We start from the raw sequence: 23280 nt of genomic DNA, 5'->3' as shown, positions 1-23280 counted from the left end.
ATGCTTTGTTGGCACTTTGGCAGCTGTGTAGACGCAAAATTTACTGTACCTGTACTGGCAACATGCTACCGTCGAAAGTGACCTTGATCGTGAGCCTCGTTCCGACCGCGTAGTAGGCGCATAATACGCGTTTTGTATTATCTGTGCTACAACTGTCATTTCGTTCTTGTCAAAGTCAAGTCAAAGTTTTCTTTTATCTTGAGCGAGTGAGGTGTAAAAGTTTTGAACTAATTCACATATCCGAATTTAATGATCGGAATTAATCCTATTCGCGTTAAGAAACTTGTGTAAACCAAGAAAATGAATTGCAGACAATTTTTACTCTGTTTTTTGATATGCCTGGCTTTGTTTAAGGAAGTTAAATGTAAGTTTTCTTGTCATTATGTGTCTAATATGTTTCCAAGGTAAAGTGAGAGTGGAAGTTTTGCCTGCGCTTGGATTTAGCAATACCTCAGGCGCGCGTATTGTATCATAGGCAGCCTAATTATTTGACTGAGAGGGTATGAAATCACTTTAAATAATGACTCATTAATTTCGTGTTTGAATACCGGATTTCTTAATTACACTAACATTTTATACAATGGTCAATTAAAATGAAAACTCGTATTTATGTAAACAACATAGCAGCTCAATAATATTCTGTTTTAATTGTATTATTGCATTACAATGATTGTAACCAATAAACGATTTACAATTTTTTTATTTTCATTTTATAATTGTTTTTTTTTTGAGAGGCATAAATAATTATGTGTATGTACTGAAAATAAAGATATGGTGTTAATTATAAAAAAACAAATTTTTAAATATAAATGTTGAATATTTCAGGCTTGCACAAAAGATGTGTCAAATGTCGGTCAAGAGGAGAGTTAGGTAGCTGCGGAGACCCAGTTGTAGTGAACGCAACAGATCCATACTCCCAACTTGGTATACATGTTGTGGCCTGCCCCTCAGGTTGGTGTGGAAAGATGATGGAAGGCAATGAAGGAGCATTTCGGACTGATGGTAGGTTTACATAACTACTATTGTTTCTGGACTTGTCTGTTCTCTGGTGTTACACAAGCTGATTTGATCAAGCATATCAATGCATTTGAGATGTGGTGTTGGTACCGGCTCTTACTAATACCTAGGACAGCTAAGTGTACTAATAAGTTCATATTGAAAGAGCTATGCATAAAATGCCAGTTGTCAACAATATGCCAGGACCTAATGCTCATATACTTCGGACATCTCTCATGCCGCTCCCCAGATAGCCTAGAGAGAGTTATTATGACGGGCAAAGTTGAAGGCACCAGACCTCAGGGTTCTCCTCCTACTACATGGTGTATATTCAAATCACTGCTCGTATGCAATTAAAAGTGCATGAGGCCATGTGCTTGGCGAGGAATAGAAGCCGATGGAGGAACCTGGTCTTCAACAGAAGGACATGATTTCATGATCCTCAGCATTGAGGGACGGACTGAAGAAGGAAGGATTATTTTTGGAAGGTGTAGAAAATAAAGCTATGTTGTGTCAGTACCTGCTTGTAAAAGAGCATTACCCTATTATTTATTTATGAAGGTTGATTGGGTTTAATGCCAATATGAGGTTGCATTTATTTGAGTTCTTCAAACAATGTGAATTACTCAAGCAAGATAATGATCTAGTGATAAAAACTACTTGGAGAATTGTTGTTGTTATCCTAAAGCACCCCAGAGGTGCAAACAACCTTCACAGGCTCGTGCCATGCCTTCCTATCTTCAGGCCTTCTGGCCTCTCTCCAGCTCAACCCGACCGCTCATATGGGAATTGCTATATTTGTTTATATAGAGCATGGTGTGAAATAATTTATTTTAAATATAGGAAATATGCCTATTACAGTTAAATTTACTGAAACTTTGGTAGCATTCAGTCTTTGATGCATTCCCTGTAATAGTCTGCTTGTTTCACAAAAACACATCAATATGATCACTGGGAACACCTGTGAAATTGTGTACTGCCATTTGTCGAACCTTGATGTATTTCATGCACTTTGTGTACTGTCCAGTGTTTCTGTGCTCTGCCAATGTAATAAGGCGGGTCCGCACAGAGCAAACGCGAACTGGCCGTCTACTTCGCGCGAGGAAATTGCCTCGCGCGTACGCTCGCTTTGTCAGGACCCGCTTATAGAGAAATACCACTTGTACAATCTTTCCTTTGATAACTAGTGTCGCTAACAAATACTTAAAATATACCTAAACCAATGTTAAGATCCATTATTTTTTATTGAAGTTGTTCTCAGAGTATTGTAACATTTCTAACTTCTCACTTCAAAAATAACTCACTTGTGAACATTTCTAACTGCAAAAATAACTCACTTGTGAGTTATCAAAGCGAATTTCTTTCTCCCGTATCATACTAATGGAATGAGTGCCCAGATAATTAATAGAATCAGGCGTTACTTTGCGGAAATCCATGCTAATTAAAGCAAGAAATATTACTTTGCTGATCCGCGAGAAAATAACGTGTTAGTCAATCAGTGCTAGCCCGTTATACTTACTTGCGTATTTTTATATGCAATTAATGGTCTGACACCCGACAACTGAAACCGTCAAGTCAACATCTCCAGCATCTCCTGAGGATGCCTCGTAGAGAGGCGAAACACGTGTCGAGTTTTGTAATTTTGGTGGTGGGTTGTTATATTTATTTGCGTATTTATTTTTGCGGTGGGAGGTTGGCAACATGAATTGCATGTAAAAATACGCAAGTAAGTATAACGGGCTAGCACTGATTGACTAACACGTTATTTTCTCGCGGATCAGCAAAGTAATATTTCTTGCTTTAATGAGTGCCCAGACTAAATTGATATTATTTTTTTAGATTACGGATCGGCAACAGAGAGGATGTGTCTCCAGCGGCCTCCAAGCGACTACGAGGAGCGCTGCGCGTACACCTTGTGGAACTACAAGAAGGTCTACATGTGCTTCTGTAACGGTGACCTGTGCAACACAGCTTTTAGAACAACCATATCCTATTGTAGTATTGTCATTGCTGTTTTACTGACTATATTTAACATGTAGTGACATTGGTGTCTGCCTCTGACAAGTTGTTGTTAGTTTATCAATCAGGCGCTAAAGTAAGGTCATTAAGCACGAAGAATTACGTACATTGAAATGTCATTTCCTGTCTCTATCGCAGGCGTATAAATAATAATATAGCTGTCCCGCCGATGATGCCAGCGGTCAATGTCACGGTGTGAGCGAGGCAGCAATATAATTGTGTGCGTGCGATATAGGAAATACTGTGCCAATGTACAAAATTTTTCGCGCTTAGCGTCCTTACTTTACTGACATAGTTAAAGACGTACATATTAAAAATGGTCCTTATTGACAATCATCCAAGTACTACAGTTATATTTGTGTCTACATATATTCTGTTAGTGGCTCATTTAGTTGGTGCTTCACCCATCAATTGTTTACATAATTAAAGCAAAGTAATATTTCTTGCTTTAATTAGCATGGACTTCCGCAAAGTAACGCCTGATTCTATTAATTAATTGTTTACATTCCTTCTTGTTGTATTTGACATTTATGCCATTAGATGTAGTGAATAATCCTTACCCATCGTATTTTCACGGAGACGCACGAACGTCTGTTGCTATTTCAGTCAGTCTCGATACAAAAAGTACTGAGGTCGATTGAAGTAACATGACAAATACTTACGAACGATTCGGAGGAAATACGATGGGAAAGGATTATTCATTACATCTGTACCATATAGGTACAGTCGCCGTCAGATATATCGAAGCGGCTGAGGTGCTCAAAAATAACTGAACACACACTGTAACGTTTTGACAATAGTGGCGTGTTCAGATATTTGTGACCCCTTTAGTCGCTCCGATATATCTGATGGTGAATGTACATCCATCCAATGGATTATGACATTATTATAATTAATTGTGATATTTACAATGCAGTACTTAAAACGCAAATGTTTAAACAAAATCTCGAAGTTAGTCCATTTCTCGTTGAGTCAGATCAAGGCTGATCTAATTAGTTAGTTTAGTTTCTTTGTTCACAGAATTTATTACTTAGGTATATTATACCTATGTGTTATATCGGGTGTGGCGTGTAACACGAGAAAATAACTTAATCATACATTATACTCCTCAAAATATCACACTTTTTTTCAATAACTTTTAATTATACTTCTTACTTTTCATAGGTAAAAATTAAATATGACCTTCAATGTACACTGCCATCAGTGTATTTGACGTTGCTGGTCACGCTTTAAACATAACAAAATTCGCAATACATTCTGAGAATAAAGTTTAAAGTGTGCTAAAATCAAAATATAAGTTGTTTTTAAAAGTCGCTGAACAAATGATGGTCAGTTTACGGAGTATAGCCCTCAGTTTAATTTTTTGCACGTGTTACTTATCTTCTCTCTTTCTATTTATAATACCTTGGTATTATTTGAATTTAGCATGTTTTGAATATTATTTTATAAGTGTAAGAACTGAACTCGAAACAAAATTAAAAATTTTGGGCAGTTCCTCGTGACAATAGTTAATTAAGTGTTACGGTAATACGATTTTACCAATATGTGATCGTATTAGGTGGGTACACACAGAGCGAGTATACGCACGACTCGCGAGGCAATTTCTTCGCGCTCAAAACGGCCAGTGTAGACGGCGCGCGCGTTTTCCTCGCCCGAGTGCGACCTTGGCCGAGCCGCTCCGTATCGGTTTTTCGGCATGCTCAAAAGCGCCGCGCGCCAGTGTAGACGTGTTTGTTTATGGTGCGCGTTATTTTGTTCGTACTTACGTTTTGAATAATAACGAGCGTCCCAAATTGTCGTGTCCTTCTTTTTAAAAATCAAATCAAATTATTTTATTGCATGGTTATGGTTTCTTTCTCATTTTCTTTTGAATTGCTTTAAATAGCAAAATAAAAGAAACGCAAGCCACGGCAATCATTACGTGCGGCGCCATTTTGAACAGCTGACTGAGTGCACCTTGCCGAGCATGGAAATTGGTTCAGGTGAGGAAAACGTGCCTCAGTAGGCAAAAGTTCCACGTCCACGCCGCCGCGCGAGGCCGGGCGTTTGCCGCGTGAGGAAATTTCCTCGCGGGGTTGCTCGCTCTGTGTGGGCCCTATTCAACTCCAACTGTATAAGTGCTTTGGTTTCATTGCCCCTGGATATCATAATGTCGTTGATAAAAGAAATAAAGATATTGGTCTTAAATTTAACAACTTAAGCGCAAAATACCTAAATGTTCAAATTATTAATTAATGACTATGTAGCCACTAAAGGCATTTATTTGTGTTATGAACACAGATATTGGTTCCTGAGTCATGGGTATAATAATACATTTATCTATATAAGTATGTATAGTGTATAGCATCGCCTAGTAGCTATAGTACAAGCTTTGCTTAGTTTGGATGAATGAATCATATCCCCAAGTCCCATATAATACCGTACAGTCTGGCTGGTAACTTTGGCCATCGGGATTAATTTAGTGCAGGTTTTATTATTACATTGTAAATTCACGTTTTTACGTTTTTATTAGACCTTTCTACATATGTATGTGTGTTTATCATGTCGGTTAAAGCATAGAGGAATAAGTAAAATAGAGTGCTCACTCCATACATCAGTTTTCTTACGAAACCGTTTATTGTTTTCGTAGTCGACATCTAGCGTCAAGTAGCGGATTTATTAGTACCGCTACTTGACACTAGATGTCACGAGTGTCGCGACTGGCAAAAAGTGTATTTTTTAATTTACTAATCAGTGATTACATTTATTGATAATCAAATACTGTGGTTACCCATCATTGGACAAACATCTGCCCTTAATGTAAGCTACAGATTATACACAATTATTTTTAAACAGTCTGCTGGAACGAACTAAAGACGATAATATAGGATAATAAATATAACACTCAACAACAAGTATAGCGCTAATTAATGTAGGTAATTTTCGATTTAGGTATTATGAGACCACGTCGATTAGAAGTAGGCATTTAGCGAATGTGGTATTTTGAGAAAAAAGTTGACATTCCGAGATTCGGGCATTTTGACACTATTCCGTTTTGAGAATTTTTGTAAATGGGTGAAATTAAGGTGCAATCAAACCAAAGCGTATTAGGTACCTAAAGGGGTTAGAAACTTAGAACTTAAGTGAAATATATACTCAAAATTTTAGAAATGTATTATTAGAAAAATAATATACAGGATGTTTATTTAGTCACCTGCAATAATTTTCGCGCTGAATATATAGGTCGTACTGAGCAACTTTTATTATGGGACTAACCCGGAAATCGCGAAAAAAAATTTTACTCCCTTAGAAAATGTCAAGGTCAGACAGCCAAAATGTATGAAACAGTCAATTTTTTTCGTGATTTCGGGGTTGATCCCATAGTAATAGTTGCTCAATATGATATATTCACTCCGTAAATTATTGCAGTTGACTAAATAAACATCCTGTATATTATTTTGACGATGACAGACCCCTGTATTCCTGTAATACCAGGCATTGGCAGCAAATACGTACGAAAGTGAAGGTACTGAAATTGAATAAAAATCATTATTTTGTTACGTTTACTGTATTATATTAAAAACATTATAAATATTTTTACACTTTTTTACAAATACATTTTTTCTGTAAATAGTTTGTTTTACTCGATACTATTATGAACCAAGAAATAACACTAATATCAGGTAACAGTATGTACTTACATGACAGCTGGTCTAAGGAACCTATTTTTCTGTTTATGTTAAAATATGTGCCACTTACCTAAATGAAGCTTGCGGAATACATGCCAGCAAACATTAATAGTCACACCCCCAAGCAAATAGAGAGGTGTTACAAGTTTGTGTGTGTGTCTGTGGGACCGTAGCGCTTAAACGGGTGAACCGAGTTGGATGCGGTTTTTTTATATTAAAAACAGCTAATTCTACCGGTGGTACATCTGTTATCAAACCGAGCCTCCCTAAATGTGAGCGAGATGTCTGTGCGTGCTCAAAATCACGAGAATCATGTTTTGAATTTAATTTTTTTTTAAGTTTGAACACACAAAAGTGATCGATGTGTTCGATCAAAAATGATGTTGCGCATTTTAAAAGCAGTTTTCATATTTTTAGGCCGCCGCCAGAGATGTGACTTATTTGAAATAGGTACTTGTGTTTAAAATGCAAAATATCTATTATGTTACCAGCGAACATGGACGCAAAATTTGTGATTTTTTTAGTTTCACTCGGTAGCAAAATTTGTTTAACCCTCGTGCCTTGTGAAACCTTCGCAACGCCCCCTATTCCACTTTACGGACCACTTGTGGTGTGGTCCAATTCTGGAATCATTCGCTTGCTCGGGTATCGATATTCGTACGAGGTGTTAAACAACAAATTTACCCTCTTGTAAAACAAATAACTATATTTTTTACTTGTTGTATGACACTGCTTTATTTTCCATAAATACATTATTATGACTGAGTATTTTTACACTTTTTTTTTACAAATTAAATAACTATCCGTTGGTATAGGGCTTATTACATCTATCCGGACGCCTGACACTTTCTGCTGAGAGGGACCGAGAAAGGCATTACGTTATTTCCTTGTTGCTTCTAGCAGAAAGTGTCTGGCGAACGGATTGATGTAATAAACCTTTGGCCGCTTATATACGTCCGTATTTTCTCGATTTTCTCCGGTCCACCGACTGTGTTAGAGCGTTTTCAGACTGTCCGTTCCGATATCGGATGTCTGCTGACCCTGGGTGAAAGACAGGTGCTAGAGAGTGCCCCATGGCATCAAGCTTTTTATGTTTACACTAACGCTTTCTTTTTAACAATAAACATTTATTAAATGTGTATTTAAGTATAAAATGGCACTTTTTACATTTTGCTTCATTGTGGTCGTATCTGACATCCGATATCGGATCGGATAATGTGAAAAAATTCTTAAAAATTCTTATTTAAGTATAAAATGGCACTTTTTACATTTTGCTTCATTGTGGTCGTATCTGACATCCGATATCGGATCGGATAATGTGAAAAAATTCTTAGTAGACTACGTCCAGTTTTTGTTGTGTCCGACAGCCACATTCACGAAAACAAGACATCGGACTAACACGGACTGTTGAAAGTGAAACGGTCGTATACAAGCGCCCTTTTCGCCAGCTGTACCTACATACAAACTCGTCCGGGGACCCCGAGAGAGGCCGAGAACGAGTGTGTACATACTGCTCGCTTCTAGTCTCACTCGTCTCGCCTCGCACTTCTTCCGATTGGATCGGAGCGGTGCCAAAACTGTCGGCGAGAGGCTCTCGAGACTTCGAGAGTGTGTACAGCCGGCGTCGCATATGTATCGTAGAACGTCGTACTAAGGTCGGTTGAACGGCCACGTGTGCCGGATGCTGGCGACGCGGTGCGGCCGCAGGTCGTTCAGTGTCCGGAGCTCCTGGTTGGCGAGCAGGGACGCGATGTGCGGGACGTCGTGGAAGTAGTATACGCCGTGCTCCCGCGCGCGCGCCACCGCTGTTATCGCTTCGGAACCTTCCAGCAGGTATGGATCGACAGTTTCCGGTTCTGAAATGTGAACATTTGAGGCTTTTAAACTTAGTCGAATTTCGATTTTTGATACAGGCTACCTACATCTTTAACTGTTGGTTTACAACGATGTCCATCCGTCTGACCGTCCGCGTTTTTGTTATCAGACCCTTTATTTTATCTACATAAACGTAGACACGCGGTAGCGTGTTCAACCAAGTTCAAAGAGAAAGGAACTGGCGACGCAAACGTGTGTAATAAATATTACACGAACCATTTCGAGCTACTTTTGACCCCTTCACAACTTAAAACCTATTTAACCTACACACATGCAATTTGGCACATTTATAAGCCCCTTAGCTTGTCTAAAATACAACATTTCATAAATGTAGCTCAAACGGTTAATGATAAATTAACGTTTTATAACCATCATTTTTGTGACTGACTGACGAGATTAAAAAAATTTCAAAAAACTAACCCACTTCCAGGTGACCTAGAAACTTGAAATTTGGTATTAAGGTAGACTATTAGGTGTATATAGAGGTAAAAATCTGAAAACTAAAATTATTGAACATTCGATTGTAAAAAAAACATATATTGATAATTAATTAAAGTTATTGATCAAAAACCTAAACCACTTCTAGATTACCTACCTAGAAACTTGACTAGCCAAGTCAAATCGTTTATAATTTCAGGATTTTCTATACAGCACAAAACTTGATTTTCTACAAAGCACCCATATAGATCTCATCAATTCTTTTGTCGGCGAGTCAACAACGACACATTTATGCTTTTGTTGGCATATTATTTAATAACGCCAAAGAAGTGCTACGAAACGAACAAAGCGAACGAACGATCTACTCGTATTACTTATTCTGTGACGAAATGCTAAAATAGAGTTTAAAAAAGGGGGGGTACTCAGTTTACCCCCTTTTTTAATTTGTCGCCTGAAATGAAAAACTCAACTACTCCTTAGTTAAAATATGTGGCTTGGCCGTTCCGTTACTACAAGAAGTATTGTATAATAAAAAAATATGAATGGTGAATATTTGTTCACTTTACGCCAATGTGACGGTAGCGAAACGGCCAATGGCCATTTATTTTGACTAAGGTGTAGAGTTTATGAAGTTAGGGCTTGTAGACGTAGAGTTAGAAGCTTGGCTCTACAATAGATCTAATAATTTTTGGACAGGGTGAGCCTTATGATTTCGTCTTGGTAACATTTTACACAAAAAGGTTTTATAAGGATAAGTTTTACTTGCCCATAATATTAAGGTGTACAGATATTTTTGTCACTTTGCTGTCCGTAAGTATCTATTTTCAGTCGTGAACGTACCATCTCATAAGCATACCGCAGGTTTTTGGGTGCGGGAATGTTCTACACTAGCCCCAAAAAAAGGTAAAAGCTAAAACTTTTTTCAGAAGTACATAATATGTAGGTATATGCGGTCTCATGCGGATTCCAGACGATAGATGTTGCTTCCAGTTTGCTTCTGACCAAGGCAGTGTATAACCTTTTTTTCATTTCTATTTTCTTTTACTTTCTATTTTTATAAGTCTATTTCATTACTAATTATCAGCATGTTTTATCATCCCTATTTTAGTTATTGATTTAGTACCAAGTGACACCTTACCGGCGTCAGTCCTGCGGCCGAAGCCGAAACGGGAGGCCACTGGCGGCAGGAAGAGGCCCTCGGGCCAGAGCGACTCCGGGTCTGGCGAGTCCACTTTGTATGGCGACGGCGGGAGCACGGGGATAGAGGTTTCTGTGAAACATTATAAAGTTTGTGTTTCACTTGGGAGCAATGTTTGTTTAACCCTCGTGTCTTAAAACACTCGCAATGCTCAGAATTCCGCTTTTCGAACTACCCGCTACGCTTGTGATTCAATTTTGGAATCTTTCGCTTGCTCGGGTATCAATACGACGTCGGGAATGACGACCAGTCTGGCCTAGTGGGTAGTGACCCTGCCTATGAAGCCGATGGTCCTGGGTTCAAATCCTGGTAAGGGCATTTATTCGTGTGATGAGCATGGATATTTGTTCCTGAGTCATGGGTGTTTTCTATGTATGTAAGTATTTATAAATTTATATATATTATATATATCGTTGTCTAAGTACCCTCAATACAAGCCTTATTCAGCTTACTGTGGGACTTAGTCAATTTGTGTAATAATGTCCTATTAAAAAAAAAAATAGCACGAAGGTTAAACAACAACTTTGTCCCCTTGTAAAACAAGTAACTATATTTACAGTACATATGGTGCTACTTTACCGCACTAGTGCGAAACTTAGCATATTACGTTACTATGTCGAACATTTAAAGGGTCATATGTACTGTAAAACGTTGTACGATACATGTGTGAATAGGCAATTCGGAACTCGTGTCAATTTAAAACACTCCCTTCGGTCGTGTTTTAATTTATCGCCACTCGTTTCGAATTTCCTAGGTTTCGCACTTGTATCGTAATGTACTATTACTACACTAGCTAGTGTAATGAAACTAATGAATATAGTAGCTTATTTAGTGCTAAAATTATTACAATTTTTTAAGGTTAATATTAGACCTATGTTCGTGATTTTTTTTATCGAGTAAAATTAACAAAACATGGTCCGAATTCAAAAAATTCGGCAATTGTATCGCAATAAGCGGTACGATTTTTTTAAAAGCGGTCAAGTGCGAGTCGGAATCGCCCATGTAGGGTTCCGTACCATTTATGATGTATTAAAAAAATCTGCTTACTAGATCTCGTTCAAACCAATTTTCGGTGGAAGTTTGCATGGTAATGTATATCATATATTTTTAGTTTTATCAGTCTGTTATTTTAGAAGTTACCTGGGGGGGGGGTGGGGGGGTGGGGGACACACACATTTTACCACTTTAGAAGTGTTTCTCGTGCAAACATTTCAGTTTAGAAAAAAAAAATTAGAAACCTCAATATCCCCCCAAAGAACCCCCCAAGAGAACCCCCAAAATTTATTGTTATTTTTCTATTTTTGTGTGAAAATCTTAATGCAATTCATAGAATACATCTAAGTACTTACCGAGTTTGAACAGTATACTTCTTATAGTTTCGGAAAAAAGTGGCTGTGACATAAACGGACAGACAGACGGACATGACGAATCTATGTTTCCGTTTTTTGCCATTTGGCTACGGAACCCTAAAAACTCCGCTATCAGAACCTACGGCACCTTAAGGTGACGTTCGGATGTCAATGCCTTGATGAAATGAGTGACGGAATGGACGTCGTAATAGCGGCAGTTATACTGCGGCGAACGTCACTCCTTGTATCAAGGGAATTGACAGATCCATCGCGGCAACAAACACGCCGCAACATAACAGTAATGCAGCTGCAGTTCACATTCCAACGTCACCTGTTTATGTAGTCCTAGAGTGGCGACTACGACCTCATAAAGGTCGCTGGGAGCCTCGTTTTTAGGTTATAAATTATATGGAGATGACACCTGTCACCCCACACATCGAGTTTGAAAAATAGTTTCACTCCATTGAGTTATTATTACTATAGAGAAGCCATACCAAACAATGAAAATAATGTCCGTGTTACAGTTACAACAACGCTATTAATTATTTTTTAAGAAAAAAAAATAACTATGTCATTAAATTTTCTTAAATGTACTTGCCATACTCCGAAGTTTAAAAAAACATCATTCTTCATCTATACAGTCGCGTCTGAAAACATCGATACGAAAAAAGTCCTTTACTTATACATATTTTTGGCTCTTTTTTCGTATCGATATTTTCAGACGTGATCGTACAATATTCCGCCGCTGGACGCACGTTTCAAACTGTACTTAGTGTACCTTGTTGAGTATCATAAGGCCACGACAGACTGTTGAATCCATCGCCGCGTGTTTCTTCGCTGTTGAAGGGGATGCGCGGCTTCACGCGCGGGTAACCGCCGCCGCCGCCGGCGCCGCCACGTTGCGTTTCCCGCACTGGTGGTCCTGCGACAGAATAATAGTTATTCTGTATTATGTATTACAAATGACACGGTGCTTACGAAGAACATTTCTGAGGCCAAAACAAGAAAATAATGTTATATGAGTTTAGGTCAATTACGCCAGCAACATTTTTTTTGGAATGTTTTTTTTTTTCGATTTTTTGCATGTATTTGTACAATAAATATAAATGTTATTGGTAAAACTGTTAGTTAAAATAAAAATATATTTTCGTAAAATCTACTTTTTAGGGTTCCGTACCCAAAGGGTCAAACGGGACCCTATTACTGAAACTTCGCTGTCCGTCCGTCCGTCCGTCTGTCATCAGGCTGTATCTCATGAACCGTGATAGCTAGACAGTTGAAATTTTCACAGATGATGTATTTCTGTTGCCGTTATAACAACAAATACTAAAAACAGAATAAAATAAATATTTAAGGGGGGCTCCCATACAACAAATATATTTTTTTGCCGTTTTTATAAATAATGGTACGAAACCCTTCGTGCGCGAGTCCGACTCGCACTTGCCCGGTTTTGCAAAGTGTTACTTGTCACTTTTTGATTTCTATCAATATATTTAGACCACGCCACGACGACGTCCCATAGTGGAAACATCGCCTTCAAAAAGGCGTTTTGCACTAAGTAACAATAAAATAATGACTTCATTTCTCATGCTCCGAACGTGGGTCATTGCTGTTCTAATAAATGTGCAGAAAGTGATACGTTTCTGCACTAGGGTTCTCTGGCTTTCCAAGTATGATTTTTAATTTTTTACGATAAGCAATTGAAATCCTAGAGATTAGTTGCCAAGCGGACCCCATGTACCGGAACAACGTGAGGTGATGATGATGAGACAATTGAAATTTGTTTAAAATGGATTTGTTATACAATTTCCATGCTAATATAATAGAGTGTTAATATTCCCTTGGTTAACAATCTACATTTTTTTTATTGGCATTACTTAACTCTATAGGATACGATCAAAGGATGCACTGTTAAAATCTTTCGGGTTCCTCGTGAATACCTTGTATAGTTGTTTATATTATCTACGGAAGTGAGCAACAAGTCAAACTAGTGAATAATAACAATAATAATAATGGCCCATCGGATGATAACGGGTCTGCAGGTAAAACGTAAAACTGATACCGTAAAATTGTTAGCCAATATTTTCTGTCTGCATATTTAGAAGTAAGATTTGATATCAAGAGAGCGTTTAATTAAGCCGCATTACTGAAATATTCAGGGTCTGAATGAGGATAATTTATATTATACTCGGTTTTTAAAGTTAAAGATGAGGAAGACACACCTCTGTCTTGCAAGCAGTCGGTGTGTTTACTGGTGTTTACGCTCACATGAGACGCGAATTACAGTAAACAAACTCTCCAACTTATGTCTTGAGCTATTAAAGCCCTGCGGTACCCCCGCATTGGCAGCGGCTCCCCAACGCCGCCGTGTGTGAATAGACCAGCGGTTGAACAGAAATGGGTTTCGATAATATTAAAGTTTTTTCTTTTTTGATATGTCATTGGGAGTATGTTAAATAATACTTTGGTAAAAAGTTAGAAATTTTAAGGTTGAGCTTTCGGTTATATTTAAATATTTTAATTTTTGCTAAAAACTAAGTAAATATAGAATTAAAGTTACAGAAAACTTTAGCATATCGAATAACACTTCAATTTATGTACAATTTTCAGTTTTTAGAAATCTGGAACAGCTGCTTTCTGGTAAACGTAAAAACACGAGTTATTTTGTAAATATAGAATTAGAGTTGCTGATATTGCAAAATTACGATATTATCGATCAACTTAGTATTCTAGTAAAAAGTTAGACATGTAGACAATGTGCTTGTCTAGATATTGATTTCAGGTTAAGCAGTATAGCTAATATTGAATTAAAGTTTGTAGAGTTAATAATAATCGATCATCAACAATGATCTCAGTTACTAAACAAAAATGTAGAAATATAAAATCACGGCGACACTCATTACTGATATGTATGCATTCCTTGCTTATATAAATACGTTACGTTTCAAACGCGCGGCAAGTTTGCGCGCGCCGCGCGCTGTGGCAGGAGGCAGCGAACAACGGTAGTGGGGAGCGGGGTGCCCTTGACTGCGTCTACGGTCCATCAAAAAAATTCCTAAAGCGTGTTTTAAATTAATAGCAATAGAAAATTGTTATTTTGTTGTTACTATAATAGGTATTGCCCGCGGTTTCGTTCATGTAGAATTCGTTATCGCGTTACATGAATATTATTTATTTATTTAAACTTTATTGCACAAACAAAAAAAAAACACAAATGGCGGACTTAATGCCAAAAGGCATTCTCTACCAGTCAACCATTGGGTCAAATAGAGACAAAAAACACATTCTCATACAGATGACCACCCTTCCTTGTACCATTTTAAAAGCCAGTTGCAGCTTTTCTTTCCCGATTTTTTTCAGATGTTTGGACTTGGTATTTTCCTCGCGATAGTTATTTGTTTTAAGGGGAATGTTGTTGTTAACCGCTAATGCTAATATTGATAACCGATAGCTATATAGAGATACGTTATAAGGTATATGCACCCTCATGTTATTTATTTCTGATAAGAAATAAATGTAAGACAAAATTCACAGTGATACATTTCAAGTAGGTTGCCTTGTAAGATTGCATACGGATAGTTTTTTTGTTTGTTATTTCATCGTATGATATATCAAATGAAAGCTTATTTGAAAGTTGCCGTATTAAAAAAGTTGGTCCAGTTAATGGTCGCCTAGATTAACCGATTTTTATATAAAATGTAGGCAATCATGGACTGGACCAACTTGTTAAAAAGGCAACCTAGTACAGTTAGTAATATAGTACCTGGGCGACCGAGCTTTGCTCGGTTATAACTATTTATTGTAATATGGTGGTGATAATCTACATAAACTTAAAAAGTAAAATGTGAACTGACAATTATTATTATTTACAATCGATTTTAACCTTACAGCACTTGTCACATAGTAACGCCATCTATTGTCGATTTCTCTTATTACATAGGTCATTTTTTTTTACTAAATTAAACATGTGTAAAACAATACAAATTAAAAAAATTATATATAAACTTGAACATATAAAAAAAAAACAAAAGTTAGTCACCGGGCGAAATTCGAACCCGTTACACTCGTTTAGCAGTCCGCGTCTTAACCCGCTGGACCAGACGGACAGTGGCCGGCAACACGAAATTAGTGACCATATTCTGCGTCGAAAGAAAAACGCATGAAAACTCGAAAACACGCGTTTTCCCAAACATAAGTCTAATCTAGATAGATTGTATACCCCCAAAAACCCCTATATACCAAATTTCAGCGAAATCGTTAGAGCCGTTTCCGAGATCACAGAAATATATATATATACAAGAATTGCTCGTTTAAAGGTATAAGATAAAATAACTTTTCTTTTGATATATCATGTGACGTTTTCGTTTACACACTAAAAGCACAGTGTAAAAAGTAACAGTGGGCCTTTGATGTTTGCGTAAATGCCGACACCGCTCAAGGTCTCCGTACCTACCTAGGGTTATCACAGACTTACACAACTGCCCAAAAGAGGATGGAAATGTTTTTAGTTTTCATGTTGTATGATGTATGTGTACTAATTTTACAAATGACGTCCATTTTGGAAATAAAGATGGCGGACGTCACTTTTTTGAAAAAGTCGTCATGGGTGTTGTTTTCTGGGTTTTTAGGGGTGTGGATTTCAAAAATGGCATCTATTTTGAAAATAAATATGGCGGACGCTACTTTTTTGAAATGGGTGTCGATGTGTGTAGCCGTGATATCAACCACCTGTAATTCTAAAATGGTCTCTATTTTTGAAATCTGCACCAACAAGAACCGCCAAAATTGACGTCATTTTTGTAATTGGAACCCCGAGGAACCTCGGAGATGACACCCATATCGATTTTTAAGAAAAATTAATGTCCGCCATCTTGGATTTCAAAATAGACATCATTTTCGTAATCGGAATCCCGAGGAACCTCGGATATGACACCCATATCGACTTTTAAGAAAAAATAATTTCCGCCATCTTGGATTTCAAAATGAACGTCATTTTCGTAATCGGATCCCCGAGGAACCTCGGAAATGACACCCATATCGATTTTTAAGAAAAATTAATGTCCGCCATTTGGATTTCTAAATGAACGTCATTTTCGTAATCGGAACCCCGAGGAACCTCGGAGATGACACCCATATCGATTTTTAAGAAAAATTAATGTCCGCCATCTTGGATTTCAAAATAGACGTCATTTTCGTAATCGGAATCCCGAGGAACCTCGGATATGACACCCATATCGACTTAAGAAAAAATAATTTCCGCCATCTTGGATTTCAAAATGAACGTCATTTTCGTAATCGGATCCCCGAGGAACCTCGGAGATGACACCCATATCGATTTTTAAGAAAAATAATGTTCGCCATCTTGGATTGCAATATGGACGTCATTTTCGTAATCGGAACCTCGAAGAACCTCGGAGATGACACCCATACCGATTTTTAAGAAAAATGAATGTCCGCCATCTTGGGTTCCATAATGGATGTCATTTTCGTAATCGGCACCCTGAGGACTTTCAAAAATAATGAAAACATCAAATACTACATGATACATATACAAACAGAAGCAAGAAACAATTTCTTGCTTTTTAAAGTCTTAAACTACTCATAATTTCTTAAAATAAGTTATAAAACATGTCCGCCATTTTGAATTTGAAAATTGATATCATAATTATGATATATTTTTGTTTACACTGAGACAAATAATTAGCACATGTCGTATGAAATATTTTAATTGTGTGTTTTTTTTTATACTACGTCGGTGGCAAACAAGCATACGGCCTGCCTGATGGTAAGCAGTATCCGTAGCCTATGTACGCCTGCAACTCCAGAGGAGTTACATGCGCGTTGCCGACCCTAACACCCTCCCACCCCTCGTTGAGCTCTGGCAACCTTACTCACCGGCAGGAACACAACACTATGAGTAGGGTCTAATAGTGTTATTTGGCTGCGATTTTCTGTAAGGTGGAGGTACTTCCCCAGTTGGGTTCTGCTCTAGATCTGGAATGACATCCGCTGTGATGTGCCCTACCACACAGAGCCAGATGACATTTACAATGCCCATACCTCTCTTGTAATGCCTGTGCTAAAAATGTGATTGCGAACTACCTGCAATAACTATACAGTACCTGGGCGACCGAGCTTTGCTCGGTTATAACTAACTATTTATTGTAATATGGTGGTGTATAAGTGATAATCTTAACTACATTCTTTTACTAAATTAAACTTGTCTAAAACAATAAAAATTAAAAAATTATATATAAAATTGAACATATAAAAAAAAAACAATAGTTAGTCACCAGGCGAGATTCGAACCCGTAACACTCGTTTAGCAGTCCGCGTCTTAACCCGCTGGACCAGACGGACAGTGGCCGGCAACACGAAATTAGCGACCATATTCTGCGTCGAAAGAAAAACGCTTGAAAACTCGAAAACACGCGTTTTCCCAAACATAAGACTAATCTAGATCGATTGTTTACCCCCAAAAACCCCCATATACCAAATTTCAGCAAAATCGTTAGAGCCGTTTCCGAGATCCCGGAAATATATATATACAAGAATTGCTCGTTTAAAGGTATAAGATAATTAGGCATTAAAACACTCGTGTGATCTTTTTAAGAAACTCATTTCGTTCGTTTCCTAAGCCCACACTCGTGTATTTTAATGCCTTTTATTATGTAGCAGTAACATAAACTACTAATATATGTTGAAAGTAAGTACAGGCGGCTAACACAATGGTAACAAAAGACAAAAGTTTTGAAAATGTAATTTTCATCATCGTCACTTGGCTGTACATTTGAGGGCCTATCGCGAACCACGTTCGACGTGTTACCTCTCTGTCGCACTTGTAAATTCGTACGTAAGTATGACAGGGAGGCAACACGTCGAACTTGGTTCGCGGTAAGCCCTCTGATGCCACCTCCATTAGTCTTTTGTACGCCGGTATAGCCTTCGACTCAATGTATAATCTACACTTTTTATGGAAACGTAGTTCCTCCTTCCCGTAGAAATATTTAACTTTCCCATCACCATGAAAGATTATTTGCTCGCAGTTATTAGCTGCTCAATTCCTCGTTTTTTCTCTGTTACTAAGTCAGTACAGTACACATATCGAACATTTTTCACTCATTTTGAAGTCATAATAACTTTTATTCTATAATTAAATTCATGTAATGTCCGCATCTAATTTATGTGCACGATAAACAAACAAATGAATGATTTGAAAGAAAAGACAAACAGCGCTTGCGAAGCTGAGCGGGGGGCGCGGGCGGGGCGAGGTATCTATCGCTCACTAGGTCGGCTACGATAGGCTCCCGCGCGCCGAGCCGACATGTTGACGGACCAGCGCAGCGTGATTATGAATTTCGCGCCTTTTTAAGTTGATTTTACTATTATAATGCAAGCTACACACAGATATTTCTTACTTTCCATAAAATGGCTGCATATATTATTTTATAGTAATAGACTTATCTCTACGGACTTTAATTCAATATTAGATCTTACAGGACAAAAAACGCATATTAATTGTAAAGCACATATCCTATTCTTCTAATTTTTTGCCTTGCCTATTAACTTAAGAATTTAGATATGATATTGTGGATTTTTCAAACTTTAATTCAATATTGACAAAATAATAAGCTAATTTGAGTTTGACAAAGTAGCACGTTGATTTTTTTTCTAAAAATTTGATAGCATAAAGCCTCATACATATTATAAAAGACGATGCTTAAATTTTGTACTTTAATTCAATATTCAAAATTCATCAATAAAAATACATAAATACCTTATTTATATCTAACGCTCCTTCTAAATTTTCTTCATATATTACAAATATGCTTAAAAATATGTCCCATACCAGATAAACATCACTTTTCACTCTTTAGAATTATCGAAACTTATAGGGCAAAAATCCGGTCCCACTATTGGTCTAGAAGCTGTGGACGGGTGTGTGTAGGTACGCACATATGGGATGCGAACTGAGTGCAGTGTGCAGCACACATACGCGGTCAAATACAACACGAAACCACACCAAACGGTGAACAAACTGTCTAACTTACGTCTTGAGCTCCTAAAGCTCTGGTACCCTCGCAATGGCAGTGGGTCCCCGACGCCGTGTGTGAAGCTGTGGACTGGCGTGTTTACGCTCACGTGGGACGCGAACTGTGTGCCGCACACATGCGCGATCAGATGAAACAGGAATATCAGAATACTGGCCGAGTCAAATGGACGTTTGGATTTCTGAAAAAAAAAAAAAAACTTTATACTTCTGTCCAGACGGGATGATCAAATATTGTAAAAAAAAAATAGGCGTCTATCCCTTCTTGCGTCTACTCGTACCTACACAATTTAATAGTGTAATCAGCGAGCGAATGGTCTTCAATTTCGTTTGTGCGTCCACACCACCTGGACCCGGAGCACAGCGTGAGTCATACGTAAGTATAAAACTAATTCGATATCAAATGAATATGAAGTCATACACCTTAATCTGACCACGTTCAGTCGCCCGCTAAGTGCAAACAGCGTGGTCGAAGTCTAACACGAGTGCATATATTAGTGTTTAAAAGAGTTTATTATTGTTACATAGGTATAAATAATGATTCTCAGGGACCAACCAATATCAATTTCTAATCGGTCTTAAGTAGCAGTACCTAATACTTATCTATCAGTGACCCGATGACTGACTCCACACATTTCTATGTATGTCAATGAAGAACTCCTTTGTAGAAAGTCTATATTAAATGGAAATCTTTAAACCTTTTATTCACATTTCAAAGCAGTAAGCATGGGACGGCGAAGGTTAACTTTCGCTCTGAAGTGTTATTGGTTATATAGACCATATACTCGTATAAACTGGGCAAATTTAAAAGTTTTGGATCGGAGCACCTGAGAAAACCAGTATAAATTGTTATTTCCGGTTACGGACAGTTCTACAGTTTCAAGGTCCAGTTATACCAGGGGCAAGTTAACAGTTTCTAACAAACTTTACTGTGAATTATCTTGCGCGTAGGTAGTGAAAGGTAACATCAATAACGTAATCAAGTGTCCAGTAACAACTTCTTTAAAGAACCGAATGTCGAGTAATCTTCACTTGCAGCTTTGGACAACACAACAAAACAAGTCAGTAAGCGCATGGCATTGACCTTATGGATAGTTTTAGTAGGGATAGCAGGGATGTCCAACCCACGGACTTAGAAGATGTCTAACTCGTCACACTAGCGGTCCGTAAAAGTAAAATGACTGGGGCAAATGTCAATGTCCTATTACTAGCAAACTCCTACCGAGAGGCATTTGCATGATGTCATTCGAAAACATTAAGTATTCCGAGATGATAAATAGAAACTAATCCGCGACTAATTCAAGGTTTGACAGTTTATTTATGTGGCCTCTGCGAGGGTGAGGTATGTGTTGATAGAACCTAAATCAATGGAGTAAGCATAAAAATGGTGTATCCTGAACCCATGCATTAAGGTTTTGCCTTTACTGACACGAATACCATATTACATCCATACTCGACGTAAGGTCGTCGTTATTATATATAAGGAGTTTAAAGTATGAATTTTGAAATTAAGCTTGTTCAAACACGCTCTACTTTTAATCTCTGTATAAATCATGTTTAATTAGGCATGCCGACTAATTGTCATGAGTTCAATTAGAGAAGAGAAGAGAAGAAGTTCTGTTTCCGATATGATACTGATCTGATAACAGTATCATATCGGAAACAGATCTAATAACTAAAACTCGAATTGGCCTGTTAAATTCGTAAAGTACCTATCTGTCAAAAAATGATTAAGTAGAGAGCAAGTAGAGAGGCAATGAAAATTTTAAGCAAACATATTTTTTTAAGGAACCCACAAACCTGCCGCCATTATTAGTTTGTATAACAATTTCTAGCAAGGGCACACATTCGTGCATGCCAAGTTTCATGTGATTTCAGTTTCAGCATGTCTTGAAACTGCGATTAAGTATACGGCGGCAGCTAGGATCGTTAGTACAGTTAGCTAAAACAAAATACAAATGAGAAAGATGCTGATGATGATGAGAAGGTAAATGGCTCAAAACGTATGGTACTGAACTCGCTAGGTAGGTATTTAAGTAAGTAGCTACCCTCGAAAATCGTGAGAGCTTTACACAACAATGCTCTACTTATCTATCAAATCCTACCGATACAAAACGTGCCCGTCGTGGCCCGAGTAGCGGAGCCCACATTAAGGTGTAGTGAGTTCAGAGCGCGTAATAGCCAACATGCCAATCATTTACGTTCCGTAGCGAACGAAACGCAACATTCACTCGTGTCGTACTAATATGGAAAACTGATAAAGAGAGATGACATCTCTCTCTATCCATCGGCATATTGCCTAAGCACCCTGGTCCTTCGAACGCAGCTCGCCGAGCACAGAGCGGACGGCCGTGCGTGCCCGGGATGGCGGATATCATTGCTATTGTATTGTTATTATTACTTATTAAAAAAAATTATCGATTAAAAATAAAATTACGTATTTTAAGAAGCAATTTTCAAGTTATTAACTTTTGTGCAAAAACAGTTACAAAATTTTAATGGTGGTTCGTTTTAGACCTGTGTTATTCGTGATATTTTCCTATTATCGAGCGAAAGTTGTTTACTTAATTAGGTTTCGAATCGATGAAGTTTAGAGAAAAGCCTCAAGATTACATATTTTTTGGCATCCGCATTATGATCTGAAAAAGCGCTTCAAAAACTCTGCTGCCGGAACCTACTGCACCTTAAGTATACGTAGCTTCGACAATTAACTAAATACACGGGTTCTGCTAGATTACTGTACTGTTGCAGGCCAATTCGAACGTACACTGATATCACACTGACATCTAACTGATGTCATTCAGTTATTGTGCATTTCGCTCGTATATGGATCATACACATTTTTTTAGCAAACTCGTTCGCGTCTTTACTGTAGACATCGCAAAGTTAAGAGAACGCTAAAGCTAATTTTTACGCGGCACCTTTACATGCGGCATACGTGTTTAGGGTTCCGTAGTTAACTAGGAACTTATAGTTTCGCTATGTCTGTCTGTCTGTCTGTGTGTCTGTCTGTCCGAGGCTTTGCTCCGTGCCGTGACGTTAGTGCTAGAAAACTGTAATTTGGCATGGATGTATAAACTAATAAAGCCGACAAAGTCGTACAATAAAATCTGAAAAATGATTATATGGACAGTTTATGTATATATGGACAGTTGTGTCTGAAATAAACGTATTGAACTGAATTGAATTGAATTATTGTACATGAATGCAATAAACGAATATGAATATGTATATGAAATTAGCGGGATTGCTTACTTTTTTTAATGTTTTACTCTTTCGTTCTAAAACTGCCAATTAGTCAACGGCATTGCTCACACAGCCCATTAAACTATTTTAGAGAAATTAAATATTAAATAAAAATAGAATGAGAAAAATAAGCTATTTTCATCTTAAATTTTAGCTTATTTACATGAATAATGCCAAATGACTTTAACAACCCATTTAATGTCGTAATAACATTTAACTGTGGATGTACGTCTTTTTACTACAGTTTGCTACAATAGATATGTGTTTATTCATCTATATAGGAATCAAAAATGTTTTTCGCTATGGGATATTTATCTTTATGCAAAGTCTCCGATAGCAAGTACCTAAGTCCTAAGGCCATACGTCTATCACTTTAATCAAGATTATGAAAATTTGCCTATTCAGTTAACAATCTACTTACTATACTAATAGCTCCAGTTT

The 23280-nt window shown here is 37.6% G+C and overlaps 2 protein-coding genes across 2 annotated transcripts in view; one reads left to right on the top strand and one right to left on the bottom strand.

The window, feature by feature from the left end:
- Positions 1–179: 179 nt before the first annotated feature.
- LOC133516781 (uncharacterized) lies at positions 180–6625 on the top strand. Its single transcript, XM_061849732.1, has 3 exons — positions 180–364; positions 826–1002; positions 2836–6625. The coding sequence occupies exons 1-3, from the start codon at positions 301–303 to the stop codon at positions 3033–3035; spliced, it is 441 nt and encodes a 146-aa protein (XP_061705716.1). The 5' UTR covers positions 180–300; the 3' UTR covers positions 3036–6625.
- Positions 6626–7916: 1291 nt separating this feature from the next.
- Positions 7917–23280, bottom strand: part of LOC133517420 (uncharacterized) — a 55920-nt gene continuing 40556 nt past the window's right edge. The window contains exons 2-5 of the mRNA XM_061850736.1: positions 19562–19775; positions 12322–12465; positions 10135–10266; positions 7917–8539 (exon numbers count right to left, since the gene is read on the bottom strand). Coding sequence (XP_061706720.1) covers positions 8334–8539; positions 10135–10266; positions 12322–12465; positions 19562–19775 — 696 coding nt within the window. The 3' untranslated portion in view covers positions 7917–8333. The remainder of the gene's footprint in view (positions 8540–10134; positions 10267–12321; positions 12466–19561; positions 19776–23280) is intronic.

This window comes from Cydia pomonella, chromosome 4 (assembly GCF_033807575.1).
Source record: "Cydia pomonella isolate Wapato2018A chromosome 4, ilCydPomo1, whole genome shotgun sequence".
NCBI lineage: Eukaryota > Metazoa > Arthropoda > Insecta > Lepidoptera > Tortricidae > Cydia > Cydia pomonella.
Note: the sequence above shows the minus strand (reverse complement) of the source record. Positions and strands in the feature narration are given on the sequence as shown.